General features: G+C 43.9%; 1 protein-coding gene across 1 annotated transcript in view; it reads left to right on the forward strand.

Annotated features, from left to right (window-relative positions):
- The window catches only part of PTGFRN (prostaglandin F2 receptor inhibitor), a gene marked incomplete at both ends in the record, with an annotated part of 67317 nt that extends 56555 nt beyond the window's left edge, over nucleotides 1-10762 (forward strand). Inside the window, 3 exons of the mRNA XM_081999599.1 lie at nucleotides 2053-2160; nucleotides 9028-9333; nucleotides 10596-10762. Of these exons, the coding sequence (XP_081855725.1) occupies nucleotides 2053-2160; nucleotides 9028-9333; nucleotides 10596-10762 (581 nt within the window). The remainder of the gene's footprint in view (nucleotides 1-2052; nucleotides 2161-9027; nucleotides 9334-10595) is intronic.
- Between the last annotated feature and the right edge of the window lie 8386 nt (nucleotides 10763-19148).

The raw sequence follows: 19148 nt of genomic DNA on the forward strand, positions 1-19148 counted from the left end.
ACAGTCTCTTTGTTACTGTTGTTGTGACAGTTCACACACAGCTTGAGACAGTCTGGTTGCAATTGGCTGGAGTGCCCTGGTCCATGCTGCCTTTAGTCCCCTAGGACCTTGAACTTCTGTCTGCACAACTCTAAAGAAATGATGGAAAATGTCTTGTTTTATCTAAAGACAAATAATCAAATAGGCTGCAAGAGGAATGTGGTTGGAGGGGGGGTGTGTGTGAATGTCAAGAAACAAATTGAATTCACACAGAAAGAGTTTGGATAGAGGCTGAGGAAGCAATCGGATTATAACTCTCTCCATTTCCCCAGAAAAGGATCCCAGTATGCTGAGTTTAAGGGCTGCAGCCTGCTGGTGAAGTCACTGCCTGAACAGCTGAACTTCAGTGTTCTGGGTCTCTTATTTCCTTAAATATGTTCTAGCTTAAGCATGTAGGAGTCTTGGCTAGTAGTCCACGTGTAACCTCTATTGCATCTCTACCACCCTTTTATCCTTGCTTGGTGGGGTAACTTGCAATCTTGATTATTAATAAAGAGGACTTCTAGTGTCAAAATGGGTACAAACCTCTGGGATTATGTGTCTACATACTGTCTTTGTGTACAGAGTACAACTGCTTCTGGGGCAGAGAAGAGGGCTGTAATAAATTTATGGTATAACAAAGAGCAGCACATTGTGCCCACTGGAAATTGTGGGGGGAATTTTGGAAGCCCCAGAAGTAATTATTGCATTGTAATTGGAATTCATTTCTCAGGGTGCTGTGTAATGTCTGCTGACCAAAACAAGCCAGGCCCTTGTAGTCTAGAATAGTTTCAGCAAAAATGACAGCTCTAGCTTCATGGCACATCCAAGTTTCTTTCCAGAACCTATCCATAGAACCCTATTGGGAGGGCAAGGAACAAGTAGGTTGTCTTGGATGATTTCCTTAAATGTTCTCCATTAAAAGCGTTGTTTGCTACTGATCTTCAGTGGATTTGAAATCTACAGTTCCTGTACTAAAACAGTAGCATGTGAGTGGAGGAGGGCAAATCTTCCAACAGCTTTTCTTTCCTCCCAAACCACCTTTCTACGCTTGTTGCTGCTGCTGCTGTCCCACACGTAGCTGAGCCAGGTAATGATTGCAGCTAATGGACTCCAGGGAGGGTAAAAAGGGTTACTTCTTAATCTGAGTGTCAAGTTCCTTCTTGGGTTCCCTGTCCCCTTCCCTCGAAGCCATCCTGGAGGCCACCATTACCGTCAGCTTTCTCTCTACTCATCTCCTTGTTTAATAGAGAAATCACTAAGGGTATTTTGACATATTCTTCAGTTTCTGCCCTGCGAGATAGAGGATACTAGCAATATTGGTATATCTGAGGAGTTGTGGTTTTGTTAATTTTGCACCAGAGATGCAGTTGTCAAAATTTGGGGAAGTTTTGTTTTTTAACTTATGTACTTCAGAAGTCAAACACCACATGTTGTCATGGTGTCTGAGCATTTCGTAACAGCCTAATGGTTTTCATCAGTATCACCACTTTGCAACTGAAGGAATTACTGCTGGGGTTTTGAGACATGTTCTATAGAAGCAGCTATCTGTGGCAGAGCCTGAAAGAAAACCCACAGAAAAGTGTTATCAGATGCACTTCTTGTATTGTCTGTGTTTCAGTTCCGTAGCAGAACCACCTGTATTGTTAAAATACTGGTTTGCTCTAACTTGAATTCCTATTGACAGCCTTAGCCAAAAAATCGATGCTGGATTAGCTTGAAGACTGGAACTCTCATGCTCTTAGAGGAGTCATCAGTGGAAGACCAGCTCCTTTTGTGCAGGACAGTAGAAGACAGACTTGTGCAGCAGCCTCTGTGTTGGGTGACAGGTCTGGCAGTTTGGATACTTTGTCTTAGTGTAGGAATTAATGGCTAAATATTGGTAACTATTTTGTGACAACCTACATGATCGCTTATCCCTACTTCAGAGCTCTGTCTCCACAAACTAGCAGAGAATACTTCAAAAACATGCAAGAAAGGTTTTGGACAGTGAAGAAAAGCCTGTCATGAATAATTGTGGTTACTCTTTTCTAGGTCCTGTGTTTAATGTCTCGGTGCATTCTGACAACCCGACAATTTACCAGGGTGAACTGGCAGATTTGCTGTGTATCGTCACAATGGAAGGAATGGCACTTGAGCCAGGTATTTTAGCAAAATTGTTTTACTTGTAGCTCATTTGCCTTCACCAGGCAGAATAATACTAGCAGTTACTATGTCCTTTGAGCAAGGCTGGAGAACTGAGAACCAGCATTAAAAATCCTATAGACTACATAAATACAGGAGAGCACGTTTGCTTTATACAGCCCAATTTAAAACATGGTTTTTTTGCCTCACATTCTGAGGGGAGGGGAAAAAAGTGTTCTTACTGCTAAACCCCTCTGTGCTGTCTGTACCAACTAACCCCACTGCTGGCAATCTCAGCCTACAACCACTAGATGGGCCATGAAAACTACTCCTGTTTCTTTTAATTGGAAAGGAGGCCCATTGGCAAGACCTGTTAGGAGAAAATGGTCACCTGTAACCAAATCTTAGCCACCTGGTCAGTCAGCTTCATGCTTTAGAGTGAATTCAAGGCTTAATGGAAATCTAACAATCACAATAATTGACTACTGCTGGGTTTTTTTGGGGGGGGGGGGGGGTTGGTTTTGGTTTTTTTTGGTATGAAAGAAGAAAGAAACACAGTACCTAATTGCTGTGAAAAGGATAGCAGACACTTTAAGGGCAAATTTTTATGAAGAGCTGAAAAGTTCAGAGAATTGCTCAAAACCTGTCTGCTTGCCACGCATTGCCTGAGCTGCTTTTTGTCAAAATTCTATGAGAATAACTCTGGTTATTACACCCAAAATTTGGGTTTGGAGTGAGTTTAGGGGTTTTTTTTAAGTCATTCTGTATATATGAATATAAAAATGTATTTAAAATAGATTTATAAATATGTATGTAAATATAAATATATAAATGTATATACCTAAATATAAAGATATCGTGATTCATGCGAAACTTGGAAATCTACGCATAAGCCACTACAAAAGCGGTGCTGTGTGGAAAATATTACTTATAATGTAGTAGCTGATGAGATGAAGTACCAAACTTAGTAAAGGCCCATCACTTTGAAATTCCAAGATATCTGTTCTACATTAAATTTGAGTGTAGCAGGGAAGCAATTTGCTAGATTACAGTTATGTGCTGTCTGTGAAAAATGATAGAAGTCTGTACATTGTATTACTGAAATGCTTGGTAGGGAGGAAAAGCTGAGTAAACTTTATTGCTGTCAAAAGATTCATAGCCTGGGATATTGCACACAATAAGCAGTGACGTATGCCTGTATGTATACCTCAGTCTGTCCTGTGGTTTCTGCTCAGCAGGGAGCCTCTTCTAAGTGGAGATGTGCCCAAGCTCTTAGAGGTATTGTTGCAAGGGAGTACCCAAAGCAGCTGGCTTCCTTTGCAATGCAGTAATTGCTGGTAGGGAGCAGCTGCTGCTTCTGCTGGTGTTTGACAGCTAAAATCAGCTTGGTGTTGCCTTGTGAAAGAGGCCTCAGCATCCCTGACTCACTAAAAACTTGAGAAGAGGCCGGTTAGTAAGTGGGGCTCTCCTGTCAGTGCTCTGCTGTGGCTGGGTTTGTGATGGTTTTTTGTGTTTTTGGTAGCTTGACTGGCAAGAGGGGTCGAAGTAAAAAGGTGTCCTCTTGGAGGAGCTGCTCATCAGCACAATTAAGTTTTAACTGGGCAAGTTCATAAGGGTTCATGGATGTCTGTTGAATTGATAGATGATGCCTGGAGCTGGAAATGACGCTGTTTCCAGTGGTCATGAGCAGCCAGTGCAGAGTTTTAAATGCCAGCACTGTAATGTGTTCCATAGTTGGATAATGTCATCTTGAACATGGCAGATCTCTGGGTCTCTGTTGGGTGGCTTTTTTTTTGTTTTCAGTTGTTTTTTGTGTGTTTTGGGGTTTGATTTTTTTTTTGAGATGGGGCAGATGAGGCACAGGCAACAGATATGCCTAGAATGCAGTGAAGTGTGGCATTTTGGCAGGTTTTCAGGGAAACTTTCAGTCCAGGCTCTGAGCCTCCAGTTGCTGAATGGGCAGGATTTGGGGCCTAACCAGGCATGCTGTGTGGAGAAACCCCATCTGGGCCTTTCATATGGGCCTGAGAAGCTGGCCCCTCTCCAGCCCTTGCTGGTCTTCTGGATGAGACTGATATAAGAGCTGCAGGGAACAGCTGGAATCTGTGCAACAGCTGTAGGGTGTGTGGACTTCCCTTCTCAGTCTGCCGCCTTGGCTTTGAGAGATGGAGCGGACTAGAGCCGTGGGATAACAGAGCAAGTTAGGTGAAGGGGGGCCTTAAGGGCTCATATAATAACAGATGTAGTTCCTCAGTCGTAACCTTATTCCCCTGTATCCCATCTTTGATCTGTCTCTATGCTGTGTCAGTATCACAATTTAATTCACAACTGGAATGGAGAACTTGCTTTTTAAATGAGTGCCAAACATTAGACAGACTGTGAAGATCACAGGACTGTCTCATCCCAGTAAGAAATGAGGCACGTTGTTAGGGAAAGCCTACACCAGGTAATCAGATAAACAGAGGAAGAGTCTCCAGCATCTCCTAGAAGAAAACAGATGACAGCAGTACAGACATGATCTTTCCATTTGGGAATGTGCTGAGAAAGGAGAGCAGAGCAATTGCATTTGACTGTCTTCTGAGGGGCATGTTGACTTTCAAAGGGCATCTACTCTGCTGGTGTGCAATCTGCTGCAGGGCTGTGTTTTGGGCTTCCTTGTGAGCAAAGAAGGATGAGGGAATTTCATAAGGATGTCTTGTTAAACATGCGTCCAAAACGCTTTGAACACACTCAGTATGCCAGCCAGCTCTGCTCTTGTACACATAGGCACTTACCTTTGCAAGCATCCACGTGGATTAGTATGTATGCTTCCTGTAATAAGTTGAGGTGTCAGATGCCACCTCTTCTCCTTCTTTGTATGCACAGTCAGAAAAATAAAGTACTTCTAAGGAGCTGACTAAAAGTTAAATGACCAGTGATCTTTGTCGGTGGCCTTCTTTGTTCCAGTTAGATTGATCCATTTGTTTCCAGAGGCGTTTACTTATGGGTTGGACCAGTTGTCTGGTAGAGGCAATTCACAATACTCTGTGTGTATGTGTGTGCCTGTGTGTACCCACCCTGTGGGAAATTTTCAAAAGGATGGGAAAGGTTTTGGCATTACTGCTGCATGCTTTAATTTCCTCTGCTTCTTTGAGACCCTGATGAAGTGGAGTGTATATTACTAAGCTCAGTACATGGCAGTAACTGCTCCATCTAAAGAAGTGCTCCTTTGGTTTGGCAGCTGTGGTTGGTGTTTTGAATTGATATGAGGGGAGTGTGTGTATGTCAGGGGGGAATGGTAGTTCTTCTGTGCCCTGAAGATATAAAAGCTGCTTCTGATATTTCTGTTGAATACACATTTTCACAAACGATCTCTCTAGACTTCCCAGATCAGCCCTTCTTGGGCTATGTGCTTAGGGATTTAAAAGTATTACTGTGCCTGAAAGGAGATGTTTTTTTTATCTGCTCCAGACAGACCCAGTGGGCACTTCGGAGAATTTAACAAAACCATCTTGTTTACCCCTTGTATGGCTTGAAGTGGTTTGCTCAGCTCTCTAGGAAGCCCTATTCAACCTCATTTAAATGTAGTAAACAAAAAGGGTCTCAAAATTGTGATTCAGGACTGCAACAAGATGCCGAGAGAGCTCCATTCTAAGCAGTGGAAGTGCATGATTCCTAAGAGCTGGTCTAGAAATAGGATTCCCTGTTTTGAGGAGTGATTGGCCAGGGAAGCAGCTAAGACCCAGACAGCTTAGTCCTGTGTGTCAAATTGAAATGTGCATAAAGATGTGCTTTACATGTTGATGATGCTCACTAACTGAGGAGAGGGGAAAACATAGCACCACTACGATTCTGCTCACAGAGCTCTGAAGCGTCCAGCTCCCAAGTGTTTTGTGTTCCTTTATGAAAGCAGCTGAGTTGTATGACCTGGGGGCACTGAGGTCCTTGATGGCCTTCTGAGCTTGGCACTCGGACGTTATGCTTTCCTCTAATGTGGGGCACCTTGTCCAGGTGTCCCACACTACTTATAACATTGCAGAGCACAGAAGGAACCAATGAAAGAAACCTTTGTAGTGTTAAGTGTGAGTCCAGTTCTCGTGATGGGGTTTGTTTTTTGTTGACTGGGGACAAAAACTGGGAGAGTGACTTGTCAACATTGGTGCAAGGTGTGAGTGGAATGGTACAGATGCTTTTGGGAAAGCCTAGTGTGCGACCTGTTTTATGTCAGTAAAACTACATGTTTATTAGCACTTGAGAGCTGCTTCTAGGCATGTTCATCACTGATCTTTAGAGAGCACCTGATTTATGTCCTGGTTTTGCTAAATTTGCCTGTGGTTTTATTGCATGAAAACCAGAGATATATAGAAATGAATCAGATGTCTTTGCTGTATTAAGCTATTTCAAGGAGGATAGTGACAAAGAGTACTCAGAGCCAAATCCTCCCTCTGACTGTCTGTAGTGAGTCACTAATTGCACACTGTGTATACTGACTAATAAAATATGTTGGCATAATACTCTTGTCCTATGTTGTAATTATAGAAGATATATTTGGCTATTTCAAAATGACAGCAAGTGCCTGCACTCATCCTTGTATGTGGAGGAAAGGGAACCTCAACTTAACTGAGACTGAAAAGAAGGAATTCTACAAAGGTAGCAAGTTGCCTGGGAATCTGAAGGCTAGATTATTTCTTTTTTTATCTAAATTTATTGTTTAAACCTTTTTTAGCAAGTACAATGGTGTGTTCAGTGTAGTTGGAGTTAGCCTGGAAGGTGTCCATGTGCTGCTATGGTACCTGGAAACACAAGAGCTAATGGCAGTCTTGATGATCTCTGGAAGGACTTGGTCGTTCCCGACGTGACTGCCTGTGGACCGGTGCTTTTACCGTATTTGGCATAAACAGGCAGCAGAGATGAAGAGTAGTTTATGGAAACGGAGCGCTCTCCAGTAGAGGCCCTGTTTCCCACAGACAGTTGGATGAGTACACAAAGAGGTCAGAGTTTGGTCCTGTTAACTGAACATGTGTTTATGGTAATTTATATTAACTTTGCTTTCAAGGGAAGTGGTCCAAGTGCTATGCCAAATAACTAATAGTAGTATTTGTAGTATGATAGGTAAGAGTGATTGTTGAGGGCTGCTGATCCATATGACCTATCTGACCCCATGTAGGATGGGGAAACCTACTCCTGTTGTAGGCCTGCAAAACAGGCAAGGTGGTCTCTTGATGTTCTGTGCTGTCACCTGGAGCAGCTGGCCGTGGCAGGCAGGGCAGGGAACTGGCTGCTGTCTCAGAACAGTTTGATCAGCCAGCATCTCTGGTGGTAACATCTGCTTTCTCATCTTTTTGTTTCATTTTTGAAGATGTGTGTAAAACCAGTGTACCTTACAGGGGAGTTAATTATACCCCAAGCAGTGGGTGGTTTTTGTCTGCAGTAAGGGGGAATGTTCCGCCAGGCCAGCTGACGCTATACATCAAGTAGCAGAGCTGAGGATGTCCCTTTACTTCACATTACCTTAAAATATTATTTTAATATTATTTTAAGGTTCCCTTCCTTCCTGAAGTGTTACCTTGCTTGATAGAGGCTTAAAAAAATGTCTTCACTTAGATCTGCAATGAATTTGAGTACAGCAGCAGGTTTAGGGCTTTAATTTTTACGTTAGCCTGGAGATCAAATGTGGAAGTTTAGAGAAGATCAAACTCAGTTAGACGAAAGATCAGTTTTAAATTTCAGGTTGCTAACACTGTATATTTCAGAGATCTCAATACTAGTAAATGGAGGTTTGATACATCGCCAAAGTCACTGGGACTGTCTTGGGTGTGAAAAGGTTAAGCTCTGTGCACACATTCCACCAGTACCCAAAACTCAGGACAGAAATAGTAACCTCTGTTTCCAGTTTGGGCCCATCAGTGCCAGGAAGGAAGACCTGTTGATGAAACAAGTGGACAGGCTTTCCTGTCTATGCTCTAGGTCATGCCAGGTTGCAGTCTGACAGGTGGTGCTGGCCTCACTTTAGCAAAGAATAGCAATGATTTTTAAAGTAGTTACTCAGCTACATCAGCCTAATAGGGTTAAGAGTGAGATCTGCTAATGGGATCAATAGGATCTTGCATGAACATAGAAAGAGGTAGATGTATTGATGAACTCTGACTGTCTGTCGGCTATGTTAAATGTTAAAGCTGTTGTAAATGTGTTTTATAGACTGTCTCCTTGGGGGGTAAAACTTGTACAAGGTGTGATGCCTGATGATGCATGACAGTAACCCACAACTCTGGGGAGGAAAAAAAAAAGTATAAAAGCATCGTGGTCAGGCTTTGCTCCTGAATGATCTGTATTTTTGTAGGTAATTTTTTGTGCTCTGTGTAGAATCTCTGTATTCATTTAGGCAGATGAAATGTAAGGAAGAAGTCTTCAGGAAAGAGCCTTCTGACTTTGTGGTTGTGTAGGCACTGCATGAAGACAGTGATTGCAAATGCTCTCTGCTAGCAAATACCTAGCACTTCCAATCCCTTTTCAATGTATATTCAGCATAGTTATAGAACTTATTATGACACTAAGCCAGCTTGGTGAAAACTTAGATCAGAGATGAAATACAAATTTTAGAATGGCAGGCAGAAAAGCAAGAAATCTCTTCTTTGTTGTCCCTGTAGTAAGTCACCCTTTCTTCTGCAGCTACATTCTTCATGCTAGTGTTTTTCATTGCAGTTCACTGCTTGAATCCTCCTAGAAAGGGTGTGTTCAGGGCAATCTTTTTTTTCCTTTTTTCTTTTTTTCTTTCTTTTTTCTTCCACTGTCAGACCAGTGTTGGCTATGCTGCTTGCAGATTAACCTTTCCGCTAAGAATTGGCACTATGAATACTCTTTGGAGCTCACCAACATGTCTAAATTCTTCTTTGTCCACAAATACAGATGATATGTCCTTTGATATCTCCTGGTTTGCTGTGCGCTCCTTTGCGTTGGACAGAGAGCCCATCTTGCTGGCCTCGCTGGACCGGAGAGGGATTGTCACGCAGAGCAGGAGAAATGGGAGCAGTGATCTTAGCCTGGAGAGAATCAGCCCACTGGAATTCCGACTCCGTGTGCATGGCTGTGAGGACCATGACTTTGGGAACCACTATTGCGTAGTGACTCCGTGGGTGCGATCTGCCACTGGTGTATGGCAGCGGGAACCTGACATCAAAGCCAAACCCATCTTTCTATCTGTGAAAATGGATGGTAAGTGATTACAGTGAGTTATGCAATTTTTTTTTTAACACCTTGTTATGTCTTTCTGTGACACATATTCTCCATGGCTATTACTAAAGGTGCCTGTGATAATCTCATTAGATTTTGTTACTTTTTTCTATTGTTTGCAACTTCTGATTCCAGATTCTGTAGACTAAGTAGGCCTGAACAGATCATACTCGATGAGACTGGTGTGTTCTCTTTCTTGATCATCTCTTGGTGATGTTTTGCATAGCTGGGGTGACTTTCAATCAAGGCATAGTATTCTCTCCAAGTGTTAACCCTTCTGCTACCTGCAGGAGGAAGGCTCTGTTTGCAGATGGGGCGTGCTGAAGTAGAGTCATGCTGTGGTTAATATCAAAGCTGAGAACAGAAAGTCAGAGCTCTGACTTCTTCCTCCTTCTCCTAACCACAAGACATGCTGCTCCCTGCACTTAATGCCTTATCTGCTTTCCAACCTTGCAAGTGTTGCTAGATTTCATGAGAAGCAGGTTGCACGCTACATGCTGCATTCAGCACTTAGCTAAGGAGGAAAATTAATGCAGGAGGCGTTTTGAACTAGTTGCTTTCTTCTCAATATTTTCAGGAAAAGTCATATTGGGAAGTTCCATGAACATGAAAGGAATCAGAAGTTTTTGTTGTTCCTACTTTGCAGATAACTATTATAACTGTACTTTCCAAACTCTGTACAGTTCTTGACCCTGCCTTTTAACTGAGCAGTAGGTGCCCACAAATCAAATTTCTTGTTTAGGTACCAACTTTGGAGGTTGATTAGACAAGGTTGCTGAGTGGCAGTGAATATACTGTACGAGTAGTTCTAATCAAGCAAAGCATAAAGGAGTCCACTCCTTGCCATTTGGAAACATATGACAAAGAATGCAGCCACAGTCTGCCTCTGATAGGGAAACTTTGCAAGGCTTTTGTTTAGAGGAACAGGTAATAGAATACCTCTTGGAACTAGCTGTGCTTTGCTGTCTCACTGCAAGGTTCCTCTGGTTCCTGATTTCCTTCCTCCCTGAGGCTTTGAAATGGTGGAGGAAGAATTAGAGTGAGAAGATAAGGGAATCCAGTAAGAGACTAATTTTCCTCAAAACACAGAAATCAAGAAGAAAAATTAATGTAATTTCCTTCAGAAATATTGAATCTGCCCATGACTGAATAATGTGGCATTTTCTTCTCTTCTAGGCAAGAATAAATAAAGGGGATCTCTGAATTTCTCAGAAATATCTAATGACTTTGCCTTCCTCTTTCAGTTCTGAATGCTTTCAAGTATCCCCTGTTGATTGGCATTGGTCTGGCCACTGTCATTGGACTTTTATCCTGCCTCATTGGCTACTGCAGCTCCCGTTGGTGCTGCAAGAAGGAAGTGCAGGAAACAAGACGAGAGCGTCGCCGACTAATGTCAATGGAGATGGACTGAGCGTGGGAGCCAGACACACTTGCATTTTGGGAGAGACTCATGGGTCTCTTGGACTGTGCCAAGACACTCACTCACAGGCCCAGACAAGACAGTGTGTTTCCTCTCTGATTTCAGCCTGGACCTCAAGCTTCTCCTTGTTACACATCATGTCCTGAGAGCATTCAGGCCATATTTAGCGACTTGGAGTTCTCCTTTTCCAGCAGCACTTTCTGCATAGGGATCATGTCCTTCTAATGTGCAAACTGTTGAGCCTTGTTTCAGCGGGGCCCTGTGAAAAAATTTACTAAGGGTTTTTTTTTTTGTTTGGTGGGTTCCCCACCCACCCTCTTTTGGTTTTGAAAAGATGTCCCTGTATGAAAGCATGATGGGCAGGGTGATGGGTGGGAAAGGGACTGGTAGAAGTGTTAGGCTTTCATGTTAACCAATCTACTTTTCTACCCCCATCACACCATCCTGTTCCGTTTCTCTGTCCACGTTGGTATCTCGGACTTCTCTGTGCTGGATTGAAGGCTGGAGAAGGTTCCTCTGCTGGTGCCTCATGAGACTGTTCCAGCAAAGAACTGGCTTATGGTTGTTAGCATGCCTTCTCTTCCCTGGCTTTCAAAGAGTTTGCAGGTAACCCCAAGACGTAACTTGCCTGGAGGTCTTTGAGACTACTTTTTTGAAACTTTTTTTATTTTATTTTCAGTGCTCAAAGCTCTTGGCTGTGGTGAATAGGGGTTAACTGGGCAACCCTGAAGAGTCAATCCTCAGACAAACATTAGTTGGATGTCTGCTTATGGCCACCTTCTCCCCCACCCTTCCACCTTCTATTCTCTCCACTACAGCTGCTCACATTGTGCCTGAGACCCTGTTCAGCTTCTGGCAGGGGGGCATGTGGTGTCTAAGTTCAAGGCCTAGCCTTCTGCTGGCCTCGGCAGAGAGGTGGTAGACCTTGCTCCACTGGTGATGGTGTGGCTTACGAAAAAAATAATAAAAATGAGACGGATCTTTGTCTGCAGTTGGCCAGCTGATCATGTTTAGAGAAGACTTGTAAACTATGTATTACCAAATGCCCATACGAGACTCCAGTGCTGCTTTTGCCAGTCACTCAGTGGTAACCCTTGAACCTGTTAGCAGAGTCTGAGATCTGCAGTAGCTGAGGTGCAGCTCAGGATAGGAATAGGAGCAAGCCCAAGAGGGCAGCAAGAATCCTTCAGGTTCCAAAGAACTTGGTCTTGTGCATGGGCCTGCAGCAGGGCTTTCCCCATGGGTTTGAGACCTATTCCTAGGTGCTATAGTATAGAAGCCCTGCTTTGGTCTTCCACATACACTGACCTGGCTCCTGAGTGGGAGCAGCTCCTTTACCAGGCAATTCTGTCTTTCCAGCACAGCTGGTGTTCTAAGCAATAAAAGTCAGAATAAAGATACTGTGTATAAACAAACAAGGAAGTGGGACTGTACTGCAACATGATGTTGCAGCCAGGGTTTGGCTTGTGTCAAGAAGGGTGAGAAACATAAGAGTTGAGGCCAGGGCTCAATCCTTTCCAGATTATTTTTTTTTAAGATAAAAGATGCTTCCACGGAGAGCATCCACGGAAGGTTAGCGGCTGTGGTGTGCTGTTGCCAATCTAGACATTCATTATGTATTCAGTCTGCTTCACTAATAGCTCATCTCACTGCACATTCCAGGGGAGCTGCAGTTCTAGTATCTGTGCTATGAAGGCTTCATTTCTCATTAGGGTTTGTGGAACTTTGCACTCAACACTGTTGCTATTCCAAAATTAATTTTTTTTTCAGTAAGTTTTCTGTGTGGGTTTTTTTTTCCTGTCTTGCATTGTGACCTTTGTTCTGAGGCTGACATGAGGGTTTTTTCTAGAAGGCTGTTCTGCTTCCTCTATGAGAACACACATGCAGTCGCTTGTGTATACATATGTATGCATAGAGATGTCCAGTCATTTTTGGAAGCTGAATGTGAGATGTCTTCAAAATGGACTTGATTTGCAGAATTGGGGCTTGCAACTTGTTATTTGAATCTCTAAGATATTTCATGTAGTGTTCCAAAACTGGGACCCCCAAAACCTATAAACCTCTGTAAGACTTTTGGCCTGAACATTCATAGCAACTTTTCTTTCTGGCCTGTTGTTTTCCTTTCTGGAAGAGCTCTGAAAAGGCCTGTTATTGCAGGCAGACGTAGTTGCCTCTGCTGAGGAATGGGGCAGAGCAGTCTCTAGTTTCCACTGTGAAAGCTCAGAAATCTGTAGTGCTGCTTTCCAAAGGGAGTGAGTTGAGGAAGGGATTCACTCAGATATTACTTTGACAGCAAGCATTTTTCTTCCCTTCCTATCAGTCTGCTCTAGTGAAATCTTGCTTTTTTCCCCTGGATGTTATGAAACACCATTCTGATGTTTGGGATGCTGGCTGTCCTTCCCAGACTGATCTAGCAGCTTCTTTCCTGCATTAACATCTGCTTTCTTCACAGAAGGCCTGTGGTATTGGAGCATCTTGGGAGGGGTGGTAGTGGTGATGAAGTTCAAAGCACAGCATCAGTCATTTTCTGTTCTTGCAGACTGACTCCTTGTTTATGTGCTCTTGGTTAAGTTTTAGGGAGAGGAGATCATGACTGTCATGCAATAATTATGGAATGAATGAGCAGGGAACTGTCAGCTCTTCCCAAGCACACAACATAGCACACTTTCTCCCTGCTGAAAAAACTCAGGGTTATTCTGGTCAGAGCTCCCTGTTCTAGCAAAAGGTCCCCATGTCTTAGCTAATGCTGACCTCCTTTCATGGCCCATAACAAACTATCTTTGTCATTCCAAGTGAAGCAAGTTTGCTGCTAGCTCATACTGCTGCCAGCCCCTTGGAAGGCAATGCTGCATCCCCTTCCACCCCGAATTTGCTGTAGTAGGAAGGCTAGAAGCTGTGGGGCTAGACTTACCCCCAGGTTTCCTTCTACTTGTGCCAATTTTGTATTATCCCCTTTTTTAAAAGTAGAATGGGAATCTTATCTCTAATGAAAAAAAAAAATTAGGTCACTTTTCATGGTTTTTATTATTAGTAGTAGTATTATTTCCTGTGTGACCAGGGTTTGTGTGAGTGGAGGTGTGTGTGCATCTGGTTGTGTATTAAACCTGCAGAGTATCAGGAGAGTAATCTGCCTGAGACTCAGTGCAAACATTCATATCCTCCCTGCTGCAACCTGTGGTATTGTCAAAGTATCCTAAGGGCTCATGTTGATCGTTGATCTTCCTCTGTTTGCATTGCCACATCTCCTGATTAAGCTGGTAAATTCCTCCATGCACTTGGGATTTCTATCCAGGACAAGCTTGAACATCAAATAGCAGAAGGGCAAGATATTTTCTTATTTTTGTTTTAATGTCAAAGTTATAAAACAAAGCATTTGGCACAATTATGGAATGCAGGTACCGAATACTTCTAACAATGCTGTGTAAAATGTTTCTTTTTATGTTTAAAATAAAGAGCGAGCCTTTTTGATTATGTCTGTGCTGTGGGTGTGGATGTTTGAGCTACAGAAAGTTCTTTCCTTGCACCTTGCATGTATGCAGACACTATTGTTGAGGCAAGGGTATCAAATGTAAACCTTACAGTCCCGTTTCCAAGCACTGCTTACCCAGTAAAATAAGAATGAGCCCCGTTTTAAATATTTTCCTACATTTATGTGATGAGCTGGGGAATGTAATTGTTTTCTGAATCTATCCTGTTTTTACCCCACTGTAAGTCAATCTTGTTGGGGGAGTTTCCTTTTGATTACCTAGGGCCAGGAGTCACAGTTAGGAGTGTGTTCAATATCTGCTGTAAAACTTGGGCATTCGATGTTGAATTTTCTTTGAAACCTTCCTGAGGCTTTTCACTACCAAGGTACCAGGAGGAAAATCAGTAGTGTTGGAAGTAAACTTCCTGCTTACCTTTGACAATGGCTGAATTTAGGATTTTTTTCCCCCTGGCAACCATGTAAGGACACCATGGTAATACAGCAAGCATACTTGCTTTCCAACAAGAAGTTGCTTGAGGCAGAAGTAGTTGTGGGAGGCCAAGACAGGAATTCGCAGTGTTGGTTTGTGTTCAGAGTGGTCCATGCTCAGTCCAAGATGGCTGCAGTGCAGGCCAGTTTGACGGCAAAGTGCATACCTTTGACTTCTTTCCAGATGGTGGTGGTGCAGCTGGCAGGGAAAGATACCCTCTGTAGGATGTGCTTGCAGGAAGCTGGGAGGTGGCACCAAGCATTAAGTTCTTAGGGGGTGACTGAGACCATCAGCTGGCATAGAGAAATACCATAAATGGTCTCTGATCCCTCAGCAGAGCCTTTGGCAGCTGCAGATGTTTAACACATACGTGCCCACAGGTAATGAGTGGCATGCTCGTGGGACAGCAGCTCTTGGCCGCTAGCTGTGCAGGTTACAGTGTACTGGTAAGTTTGGATTAGCTTTATGAAATCCTCTTGCCTCCCCCACCCCCTGGGATGACATGTATCTTAGCACACTTTCAAGAACTGTACTAGGATTTTATCCTAAAAAAAGAAAATAAAGCCAAAACTTGAAGTCTGGAGGTGAAGGGGCATACTTGCAAGTAACTGCCTGAGTGTTGCAGTAAATGATGGGGATTGCTAAGTCTCCAGCATCACTTTGTGTCTGACATGGGTTCAACGCAGCTACCTGCCTATAGAGGTATCTAGCTGCCTAGTGTCATAACTGACAGCCTGAAAAGCACTTTTGTGCCAGAGCCTGGGTGTTCAGTTGCTTCTATAGCACCAGGCTCAGACAACGTGCTTGGCTGTGCTCGTTCCATGGCAGAACCCAAGGCAGTCCTAAAACCTCCACTGGAATGACGCGGACTAGAGTAGGATGCATGAGAATACCTGCCTCCTATTTGTCATGTGAAGGTGAAGCTGGTCCTGCAAATCTTCCAAGGAAATGTATGGCTTTTGCCTTTTCAGTGGGACTGTCTACATTTCCATGATTGCAGGAATCTGAGGTCTGCACAGCAGGTATCAGGAGAGGTGGTGTTTCAAGAAAGAGAGTTTAGCAGCTGATCCAAGCTGTGGGACATGCTCACTGAAGAAAAAGCCACTGATCATTCTTGTCTGAGGTAGATACACCTTAAACACAGCATATAGCCTTGTATTAGATAGCCCTTTGCCAGGGATCTCCTTCCGTTACTGAGGAAGATGGCATTAGGGCATAGCCAGCAAATACTGAGAGCTCCAGGGGAATGCCTGGGTTATTGAGGAAGCCAGGTTCTGTGGATTTCCAGGTCCCTCAGAAGATCTGCCACAAAGACAAGCTGTTCTTCTCTCCCTGGCAGCTGAGTTGCATTCCACAGAGTAGCAGAAGTATAAGGGCATGTGTACTTTCACCTCTGCCAAGGGGGTAGAAAGGCAGGACTTTCCAAAGCAGACTTTGTGAAAGCAAGTTAGTATTGTATCATACTTTGTTCATGTGTGATTTTATAAACTCCACCAGATACTGGACCTTAGACTAAACCACAGACTTAGTCTGAGTGCATCTCTGCTAGCTTTAAAAGTGAATAATAAAGCTTCAGATAGATGGACATGAACTTCTATTTCTTGTTGGCAACTTACCCTGGCTCATGCCCTCTGGTTCCGTGTTTGTATGATCCTGCCAATGATTTGGCATATTCAACAGATGGCAAAAAGTCTCAGATACTAAGTTCCCAAAAGTTTCTTACAGGGTGGGGGTAGAGAGAAGGGGGGATGCTTCCAGAGCTGCTCCAGCAGAGCTAGCAATATGAACATACCAGTTACTGGGCATTCAAGAACCACAAAGATGTCCAAGAGGACAGGACTGGTGTTGCCTTTGTGGCTCTACTTGTCCCTGTGCTGACTTCAGCTCTGCAAAGGTCCTGGGCACGGTGTGCAGCAGCTGGGATGTTAGGGCTATGGTAAACAGGGAGAATGTTGCTTAGTGTCTGCCTGGATATATGAAAGTTGTAAGTGGCTACAACCAAATGCAGGTTCTGAATGCAAGTACAATAGTACTAACCTCCCCTTTGGTGTTCAGTTACATCCTCTTTCTTTGTCTCCAACCTTGTTTGCTCATTTCCTCCATGTTTTGTTCCCTCTGCCTCCCCTCTTTCATTTTCCATTCTTTCGTTCGGGAGTCTCTTTTTGCCTTTGCTATCTAGACCAATGTTCGTCTCTGCATCTCTAAAGGACCATGCTCTGTTGTGCTCGTCTCTCTGAGGGAGAGCAGGGGTATGTTGTTGTGGTGCATCCTGGAATGATCTGAGAACTCAAGCTGCAGAACTCCAGCCCAGTGCCCACTACAGATCATCTGCAAGGCTGGCATCAGACACACCATGCGCACGAATGTTTTGTAGTCTCTTTCCTCATGAGGACCCTAGACAATATGTAAGGAAACTAAGCATTTCTGATGGGGAAATGAGGCCAAAGAGACATTCAGATTCCCTTTGCCAAAGCAGAAGGGACAGATTTTCTCTCTAAGATGGTTTTGGCCTGCTTCCTCCTGAGCGGCTGCTTGCTATCATAACACAATTGTTGCTCAAGTGTTATGAGTTCCAAACAAGCAACCACTGTGCTGAACACTGTACCTAGTATGAAGCAAAGTAATTTCTCAAGGTAGCTATGATGGGATTCATCTTTAAAACCCAGGCTAGCCACCCTGGACTTGAGAAACGGATACCTAAAGAATGAAATTTATCTGACCTACTTGAGACATGCATTTTAGAATAAGGAGAACCTGGAGGTACCCAGTTCTCGCCATTAGCTGTAAAGGAAAGCACAGTTCACCTAAGATATGAGAATTAGGCAAGATAAATGTATAAAAGTATTGGCAAGGCAGGTAGGGGCTGAGAGAAATGAGGCAATGGCAGCTCTCTCTAGTGATGGGCTAGGGAAGGAGGGAGGAAGCCACAGCGGGTTATCTGTAGTCATTATTGTGCAGGCTCCTGGTTTTCAGCCATGCAGCTTTTCTGCTGTATGACTACTGGGGTCAATCAAGTCTCATACTGAGGTCCCTGGTGTGTTATCCACAGTATCCAGTCCCTCTGAAGCTGTCTCTTCTAGTAGCTGTACCAATAGTGAGTGACCAGGCTTCCTGAAGTATTTTTTTACAGCAAAATCATTGCCATAAAGTGAGTCTTCCAGCAATGAAAAGGATAATATGTCTTTCTACTTTATTGGCTATTTGGTGGTCTTCCACAGGGACAGACCTTACCAGCTGTTTTCTGACACTGCCCACTCTCTTCTCCCTCAGCACCCCATCACTGTGGGCTGACAGGCAATAGCTTCTTCCTCTAGCTCAGGAATGTCCATCTCTGATGTTTCAGGGAGAGCCCCTTCAGAAGCTGAGCTCTGAGGGCCCAGCCTGGCAGAAGTACACGTTTTCTTTAGAGATAAGAAGTTGATGGCTTTTCCTGTACCCTCTCATGTGCATGCTGAGGTGTTCTTGCCTGAAGCCATTATCTTTTTCTTTCTCTCTTCCTTTGCCTCCCACAGTCCCCTGCAGTCATCCAGAAAGGTCTGTTGTAAGTTGCTGTTCATTAACTTCCCCTTCTTCAACCTGATTGTAGACAGTGTTAACAAGATGGCTCTCAGAACCCTTGGGCATGGCATTGCTGTGTTTAAACTGTCCCTTACCTTATGTCAGTGGTGGCAGCAGCATGTCATCTGAGTGTCACCTCTTCCCAACTTGACTGAGACCTGCATTTCAATGGTGAGAGGTGTTCTCCAAGTCTCTGGGAGTAGCAGGGGAGGTGCTGCAGGCTCTCTTAGGTGGAAGGTATCAGGCAAAACTACTGCTATGTTGCAGGACTGGGTGCATCCTTTATCAAGCCCTTCAGTGGCTACAGTGAAGGAGGAGTTGCTTTCACACTGAGGCTGACAATCCGAGCAGAGAAGTGAGTTCTAGTTGTACGTTTGCAGCTCTTCCTGACGTCTCTGTTTAATCCAAGCTGTGTACCCTGCAGGCTTTCCCTGGAGTTTGCTGCAGCTCCTGCCTTTTGTTCGAAGGAAATTTGTTTGGCTTACCGTAAATACAACTTAGCCTTTCTGTGACTGTAGCCAAGACATTCTCCTTTAGTGCAAATGGAGGATACCAGCAGCAACAGCATCAATATTGCCTACACCATATTCTGCTGTTCCACTTTTGGGATGCGTGGCAATGAGGGCAGCATGGGGTGGTGTTGCCTAGAGTGCTCCACCTAAACCAATGCTGAGGAGGGTGAAAAGGTGGCCTATAGGAACAGAACACCTACTGCATGGCCAGGTACAGCTGTCTGGTAGCTGATCACATCGAGACCACTAGACAGCATGTTAATACTACATTTTGAGTCAAGGTTCCACTATGGCAATCCCTCAAGCTGACTTTCTTTGGACACCTGTGTATGTGTACTTGGAGAGAAGCTC

This window comes from Phaethon aethereus, assembly GCF_964289735.1.
Source record: "Phaethon aethereus genome assembly, chromosome: 1".
In the NCBI taxonomy this organism is placed as follows: Eukaryota; Metazoa; Chordata; class Aves; order Phaethontiformes; family Phaethontidae; genus Phaethon; species Phaethon aethereus.